The 6,504-nt window shown below is 46.6% G+C and overlaps 1 protein-coding gene across 10 annotated transcripts in view; it reads left to right on the top strand.

Moving 5' to 3' along the window:
• Positions 1–325: 325 nt before the first annotated feature.
• The window catches only part of PHF3 (PHD finger protein 3), a 92,086-nt gene continuing 85,907 nt past the window's right edge, over positions 326–6,504 (top strand). For 3 of the 10 annotated variants that reach the window (XM_066359112.1, XM_066359110.1, XM_066359107.1), the window contains exon 1: positions 326–681. Coding sequence is in view for 3 of the 10 variants with exons in the window: in XM_066359106.1 (XP_066215203.1) it covers positions 1,637–1,638 (2 nt within the window). In the remaining 7 variants the exon portion in view is untranslated. Of the gene's footprint in view, positions 682–782; positions 1,052–1,099; positions 1,639–6,504 lie in introns of those variants that run through there. The other 7 variants (XM_066359109.1, XM_066359104.1, XM_066359106.1 and 4 more) reach the window with 6 other exon arrangements.

Raw genomic sequence — 6,504 nt, 5'->3', positions numbered from 1 at the left:
CACACCCAGATGATAAAAAGCACCCGGGGGAGCAGATCTGCCCATCACTATTACATTACCTATGAAGCCTTAGTGCTTATTACAACCCAGAAAGAGCGACCATCTATTTGCCGCTCCCCCTCCGGCTGCCCGAGAGGTGAAGGCTGGAGAGCCGCGGGCGGCGCCGGGTCCCTCAGAAGCCTTGGAATGGCGCGGCAGGACCGCGAGCGCGGCCGCCCCGGCCCCGCGGAGGCGCGGCCCGGCGCGGCGCGGCGGCGCCCACAGCGCGCAGGCGCGGCGGCGCTGCAGGCCGCGGCCCCGGAACGGTAAACAGTGGGGTCACGTGACGCAGGCTCCGCTTTTACCCCCGCGCCGCCGCCGCACGCCGATGGCTGTGGAGTCTCGCACCGCCGCACGGTCCCCACGAGGCGAGCGACCCTCGGGCTCTGGGCGGCGGCGGCTGCAGCCGGGACAAGAAGGGCGGTGCAGAAGCCGCGAAGGCGTCGTCAGCTGCAGCCGCCCGACCCCGTGAGGAAAAGAGGCTGTGGCAGCGACGCCGACGTCCTGCGCGTACCCCCTCTCCGCGGCACCCACCGGGCCCCCTCCTCCTCCTCCTCCTCTTCCTCCTCCTCCTCTCCGGCGGCGGCGGCGGCCACCATCTTCCTCTTGCTGCCAGTGGTAGCGCTCGTCTGGCGGAGCTGGGTGAGTGGCGGCTCCGGCCGCGGCCAGGGAGACGGGCATTCCTCCCCTCCCCCAGCCCCTTCCACACGCACGACGCCTCGGCCGCGCTCCCCGCCCCTCCCGCGGCCAGCGCTCCGCGCTTTGCTCCGTCGCGGCGGAGAAAGCGCCTCTCGGGCTTCTTGCGCAACGTCCTCGGCCTACCCGGGCCGCGCCTCCGCTGCCCGGGACCGTTTGGACCGCGGGCTGGGGAGGGAGCCGTGGCGGCAGGGTCGCTAGGGGGAGGGTCGGGACCGCGGCCCCTCCCCGGCTCCGGCTCCCGGGGCCCTCGGGGCTGAGCTGCCCCGTTGCCGCCGCGCGGGCGCGCAGGCCGGAGGCACGGCGGGCGCTGCTGGTAAGGTCCGGCCTGCAGGCCCCCGGGCCGGCCTTTCGGGCCTCTTTGCTCCAAGGGAGCCCCAGCATCGAGGTTTGGGCCCGGAATCCAGGTAGTCAGGGCGGGCCTCCGCTGCGAGGCCGAGTCCGGTTCCCGCTTTTGGAGATGGGGAGTTGGCGCTCCATCCATTCTCCTCCCGCCGCGCGCTTTTGTGCTCGGGACCCAAACTGTCGATGCCTTTTGCTTTTTGCTTAGGTTGAAAGGAGAAGCCTAGAATCTGGCCTTCCGATAAGAACATGTAATTTACTGAACCACTTGTCGATGCGTGCGTGTTAGTGGTGCTAAATAACTAATCACCTGACGACGGGGGTGGGTGGCAGGGACGGGAGAGAAGGGGAGAGAAGGGGAGAGAAGGGAGAGAAGGTTGGAACCGCGCAGTCCAGCCCCCCGCTTCCCCCCTGCAGTGTATTGCCTGGTCCGGGGATCTTTTTGTATCTTGGATTGGGAAACGCCGTTCCTAGATACTTACGCTTCGAGGTAATTTGAGTGTGATTTTGGGTACTATTCAGGAAATCATTCGCAGAACATGATCACGGATAATCATTAATGTAAGTGGCAACAACGCTTTAATATCTACCTAGCCCCAATCTTCATTACATGTAGAAATATTTAATTTACAAGGAAACAGACAATTGGGCCTTCCCTAGACAACTTTATACCACTTTATTTTAAGCTAAAATAAAAAATGATACAGTACACTACTTAGGAAGTACTTAGGTGTTCTATTTGGTTATGTATTTGGGGGGGGGGGTCTAACTTGTCTTCCTTTTTCCAAACTGATTGTTTGAAATCTTCCAAAATCACGCTTCCGTTACTCATCTCCTATCGTTTTTTGATTCTTGAATGAATGGTTTTGGGATCGTGACAATGTTTCTGAATGCATGTTTGTGGTAGGAAAGAGACGTGATTCAAAGAACCGGGAAATCTTTGTAGCATTCTTTTATTTTTGAACTTGTGTCTTCGTTCGAGAGCACAAAAGGTGTTGTGAGATTGTGATTTAGAATAGTAATTTTAACATTGACTACCACTTAGACCTTCTTAATTCATTATTTTTTCATCCCAGTTCTTCTTTTTACTGGCCATTTGTTAATTTTTTCTCCTCCTCCTCCTCTTCATCATTATCATCATCATCACCATCATTACTATTGCTGTTTTTAACTGCATACTCCGTTTTCCCATGATAGTAATAGCATTAATGGGGAACTTTTAGGAACTATTAGTTGAAGTGAAACACTTTTTAAGTATGCAGAATTACAATCTTAGATTTTAAGCTTTATTTGATAGCTGTAATGGAGATTTGTCAAAAGTATAAAAAATGAGTTAATAATAGGACTAGTTTCCCCATTCCTTGCAAGCTTTACAGGTCCGTTTATTTAAGAGCATGAATATGTAATTTATTATGCTCCTTTTGCATCCTTTGGGAAGATAGTGAACTTCCTTTTTTATCACACTGAATTGATACATTCCATACTGATTGAATAGACCTCAGTTACTTTGAGCTGGCATATTCAGATACCTCAAATCTGAGAAAAGTGGTAAATGTAGGTGAAAAATAACTTTGGTCAAATGCAAATTTCAGGATCAAAAAGCTGAAAGGAAATTGCCTTTATTTTATTTAAAACCATACTATTAGAATTTAAATTGTATTTAATATTGGAATCAGGAAAGGTTAATAATCTTCACTTATGTAATAGCTTAGTAGTAAAACTATTGCTGATTAAAGTTGGAAGGCATCAAATGATAATTTGGATTAATGCAAAATATAAGAATTTAGATTTTTACATGGTATGAGTTAAACATGGAAAACCTGGTGAATGTAAATTATGTATACAGTTTTACTTTGGAGGTACTGAAATACACGTAATGGTTATCTTCCTTGACATGGTAATGTGGCATTTGCCTTTTCTGCTACATTTTGCTTTAAAGGCAGTTATATTTTTAGATTTCTTCTGAAAATCTTTTCACTTAATTTTTCTTTGTAGATAAGATATTTTTTATTTTTTTGGGGGGGGGATAATGAGGTTTTTTTTTTTTTTTTGTATTTTTCTGAAGCTAGAAACGGGGAGAGACAGACAGACTCCCGCATGCGCCCGACCGGGATCCACCCAGCACGCCCACCAGGGGCGACGCTCTGCCCACCAGGGGGCGTCGCTCTGTCGCGACCAGAGCCACTCTAGCGCCTGGGGCAGAGGCCAAGGAGCCATCTCCAGCGCCCGGGCCATCTTTGCTCCAATGGAGCCTTGGCTGCGGGAGGGGAAGAGAGAGACAGAGAGGAAGGAGGGGGGGGGGCGGGGGTGGAGAAGCAAATGGGCGCTTCTCCTGTGTGCCCTGGCCGGGAATCGAACCCGGGTCCCCCGCACGCCAGGCCGACGCTCTACCGCTGAGCCAACCGGCCAGGGCCGGGATAATGAGTTTTATAGATTAATGTCTTGGGTTTGTGTATTACCTGTAACTATACATCACACAGTGTCAGGGAGTTCAGGGTTCTTGGAGTGCTATTTTCTAAATATTTTTGTTCAACCACATTTCAAGAATTCTGACATTTGGCTGCTGGATCTTTTTCTTTCTTTCTTTTTTCTTTTTTTTTCTAAATTAAGGGAGAGGCAGGGAGTCAGAGACAAGACTGACTCCTCCTGCATGTGCCCTCATGGGGATCCACCCAGCAAGCCCTGTACCAGGTGATGCTCTGCCTGCCTGGGCAATATGGGCCACCTGGGCCACTGCTCTTTTACTCACAACCGAGCTATTTTAGTGCCTGAGGTGAGGCCATGGAGCCATCCTCAGTGCCTGGGCCAACTTTTTTCTGGAATCATTTGAGCCTAGGCTGCAGAAGGGGAGGGGAGAGAGAGAGCTAGCCAGAAGTGCGCGTAAGTGGTGGGGGGTGGAGAAGCACGCGGTTGCTTCTCTGTATCCTGACTGGGAATTGAACTGGGACTTCGGCTTGAGGGGCAGATGCTCTACCACTGAGTCAACTGGCCAGGTCATGGATTTCTTTTCTTGGGCTTTATTTCTCTATTATTTCTTATTGGAGCAACCTCTCAGAATCCTGGAGTAGCTTTTGAAAAGCATAGACGTTTAATTTTTAACTACAAAACATGACTTGGCATATTGTTACACATTTATGATACTGCTGGGTTTCTGAGAACAGTTTTTTTTTGTTTTTTTTTTTAATGAGAGGAGGGGAGGTAGAGAGCTGGACTCTTGCATGCCCCTGGACTGGGATCCACCCGGCATCCCCTGTCTAGGGCTGATGTTTAGACCAGTTGAGCTGTCTTCAGCTCCTGGGCAACAGGGGAACCAGTCAAGCCACTGGCTATGGGAGGGGAAGAGAGAGAGGAGGGGAGGAATGAGGGGGAAGAGAAGCAGTGGTTGCCACTCATGTGTGTCCTGACTAGGGATTGAACTGGGGTTGTCTACCTGCTGGGCCGACGCTCTATCCACTGAGCCAACTGGCCAGGGCCAAAAATACTTTTTTAATTGTTGTATTTTGATTACACAGGGAAAGATATTGAGAGTATTGATTTAATTTAAAATATTTGAGACCCAGGTGCAAGGAAGATAGTCTAGATTAAGAAACAGGATTTAAAAAAAACGAGGTGTTAAATCATATTATAGTTAAAAGCTATTGTATGAGGAATTGCCAGATGTATAGACTAGACAGTTCCATGTATTGTGTGTTTAATTTAGATCATCTTTTAATTGTCAGGGGATTTAAAATTTTTTGATCATTTGAATAATGAAGAGATGAAGAGAAATAGTTAAGTAAAAGCCTCAAAATATTACACAGAAATTTTAATCTTTTAGCAAAATTTTACTTTATTTGACTGTTTTGCATGATGTAGTAGATTGTACAGAAAGGCTAATCTTTATAGTTCTAATTCATTCATAATTTTTGTGAGCTGGCCACATAAAAACATTCTGAAATTGTAGACTGAAAATAAGTTGCAAAGTTTGCAGTTGATAATTTGTAAAATGTTTATAAACGCTGAGGATATTTTTTATGTGTAGGGAGGGGCTAAAGATATATTTACTAACTTATTTTGGAAGAGGGGTACATCACTTTGTCTTAAGTATTTTTATTTACTTATTTTTTTTACAGAGACAGAATCAGAGAAAGGGATAGACGGGCAGACCGACAGGAACGGAGAGATGAGAAGCATCAATCATTAGTTTTTCGTTGTGCGTTGCGACACTTTAGTTGTTCATTGATTGCTTTCTCATATGTGCCTTGACCGTGGGCCTTCAGCAGACCGAGTAACCCCTTGCTTGAACCAGTGACCTTGGGTCCAAGCTGGTGAGCTTTTGCTCAAACCAGATGAGTCTGCGCTCAAGCTGGCGACCTCGGGGTCTTGAACCTGGGTCCTTCTGCATCCCAGTCCGACGCTGTATCCACTGTGCCACCGCCTGGTCAGGCTGTCTTAAGTATTTTTAAAGATTTCATTAATGATGGTTAAGAATGTGAAAGATAACGATTATGCACATAGAGTACATAAAGTAGACTTGGGAATCATATTGCCTGGGTTCTGATTTGCGTGTACTGGGTATATGACCTTAGGCAGATTATGTAATGGTCAGGTCTCAGTTTGTTTATCTGTAAAATAGAAATAATAATTACACTTACCTCACAGGGTTGTTGTGGGGAACTAATGAGATAATGCATAAGGCCTGGCACATAGTACTTGCTAAGTACATGTTAGTTTGAGCTATTATTACCTAGGCCATAGTTTTAGTGATGAGCTATTTCCATTGATTTTGTGATTAATCCAAACTGCTAATGCTTCCCATAATGGAAATAGGATATGGTTGTGAATTTTGCAGTTAACTCTTAGTACTGTTGTTTATTATAAGTTTGCTTTTGGAAATCTCAACTTGTACTTGATAGTCCTTTTTCTCTGTTCTTAGGTCTGCTTTGGTCTTTTGGAAGGCAGACACCTTGGATTTTCATCTATTCTTTTGGCTTGATAAATTCAGGAAAGAAGTTATGATTCTTGCTTTTTCTTTATAAAGTCTTGTTAATAGATTCTAACCAATGAAACTGGACCAGAATTTAAAATGGGTGTGTAGAGCAGGTGATTAGGTTGTATTACTTTGTAGAATTGTGTCATATCTCGTGGCTTAACCATTTAGTGATTTTCCTTGACTCTACACTGGAAGTATAACATATTATTAATTTTTAATGTTACCATATCACAGTGGTTAAACTGATCTTTGTGGCTGAGTGGATTTCAGTTCCATCTGTCACTTTATAACTTTTTTTGTGTGTGTGTGTGTATGGCAGAGACAGAGTCAGACAGAGGGACAAACAGACAGGAAGGGAGAGAGATGAGAAACATCAATTCTTCATTGCGCTTCCTTAGTTCATTGATTGATTTCTCATATGTGCCTTGATGGGGCTGGGTGGGGGGCTACAGCAG

Source organism: Saccopteryx leptura, chromosome 1, assembly GCF_036850995.1.
Source record: "Saccopteryx leptura isolate mSacLep1 chromosome 1, mSacLep1_pri_phased_curated, whole genome shotgun sequence".
Taxonomy (NCBI): Eukaryota; Metazoa; Chordata; class Mammalia; order Chiroptera; family Emballonuridae; genus Saccopteryx; species Saccopteryx leptura.
The sequence above is the reverse complement of the archived record's forward strand: the minus strand, read 5'-3'. Positions and strand labels throughout refer to the sequence as shown.